This window comes from Mandrillus leucophaeus, unplaced genomic scaffold (genome assembly GCF_000951045.1).
Source record: "Mandrillus leucophaeus isolate KB7577 unplaced genomic scaffold, Mleu.le_1.0 Scaffold489, whole genome shotgun sequence".
In the NCBI taxonomy this organism is placed as follows: Eukaryota; Metazoa; Chordata; class Mammalia; order Primates; family Cercopithecidae; genus Mandrillus; species Mandrillus leucophaeus.
In genome coordinates this window covers 1,569,998-1,571,303 of record NW_012105242.1, presented here as the reverse complement: position 1 = coordinate 1,571,303, position 1,306 = coordinate 1,569,998, and the positions used below count along the sequence as shown (strand labels likewise).

The 1,306-nt window shown below is 47.1% G+C and overlaps 1 protein-coding gene across 1 annotated transcript in view; it reads left to right on the top strand.

The window, feature by feature from the left end:
- ZNFX1 (zinc finger, NFX1-type containing 1) overlaps positions 1 to 1,306 on the top strand; it is a 38,303-nt gene that overhangs the window by 19,643 nt on the left and 17,354 nt on the right. The window contains exon 5 of the mRNA XM_011995408.1: positions 945 to 1,094. Within this exon, the coding sequence (XP_011850798.1) occupies positions 945 to 1,094 (150 nt within the window). The remainder of the gene's footprint in view (positions 1 to 944; positions 1,095 to 1,306) is intronic.

Below are 1,306 nucleotides of genomic sequence, written 5' to 3'. Positions count from 1 at the left end.
TTGAGACAGGGTCTTGCCCAGTTGCCCAGGCTGGAGTGCAGTGGCACAGTCTCAGCTCATTGCAACCTCCACCTCCTGGGTTCAAGTCATTCTGTTGCCTCAGCCTCCTGAGTAGCTGGGATTACAGGCACCTGCCATCACACCTGTCTAATTTTTGTATTGTTAGTAGAGACAGGATTTCACTATGTTGGCCAGGTTGGTCTCGAACTCCTGACGTCAGGTGATCTGCCCGCCTCAGCCTCCCAAAGTGCTGGGATTACAGGTGTGAGCCACTGCGCCCTGCCCAACATTATTTCACATTTTGGATTTTCAGATTTGGGATGCTCAACCAGTAAGTATAAATGCAAATATTCCAAAATCTGTAACACTTCTAGTCCCAAGAATTTTGGATAAGGGATATTCAACCTGCATTCCTTGTTTTCTTTTTTTACTGATTGGTAGGAATCTTTCAGAGATTTTGATTTTTTTTTTTTTTTTTTTTTTGAGACGGAGTCTCACTCTGTCACCTAGGCTGGAGTGCAGTGGCACCATCTCAGCTCACTGCAACCTCTACCTCCCGGGTTCAAGCAATTCTTGTGCCTCAGCCTCCCAAGTAACTGGGATTACAGGTACTCACCACCACGCCCGGCTAATTTTTGCATTTTTAGTAGAGACGGTGTTTTGCCATGTTGGCCAGGCTGGTCTTGAACTCCAGACCGCAAGTGATCCACCTGCCTCAGCCTCCCAAAGTGCTGGGATTACAGGCATGAGCCACCACGCCCGGCCGATACTAGTTCTTTGGTTTCAAGACCACAATAATGTGCCTTGGGAAATTGGTTTGTTGACCAGTCTATTTATTCTCCCTCCTTACTGTCCTGTCTTAGCTTTGTTTTCCCTCAAGGTAAGGACTGAGTTTGGGGGATGATGATATTTCCTCATCATTTCTTTCCCTCTCTTCTTGGCAGATCATGACACAGATGAAGGAGTCAGAGCAAGAGCTTCATGAAGGAGCCAAGACCCTGGAGTGCACCATGCGCGGTGTCCTACGGGAACAGTACCTGCAGAAGTACATCTCACCTCAGCACTGGGAAAGTCTCATGAATGGACCAGTGCAGGTAGGGGTCATCCTGGGGGACACAAATATGTCTCTGGCCTCAGTACTTTGAGGTAGCCTCCAGGAGAATCATCAGTCCAAAACTTTAGCTGTTTGATAATCTGATGCTGCCACAATGTGCAAAGTTACCTTTTGTGATGAGAGGCAGCTGAATATGCTGGTCAGGAACAAAACTCTGGAACCAGCCTGCTGGGGTTTTTTTTTTTTTTTTTT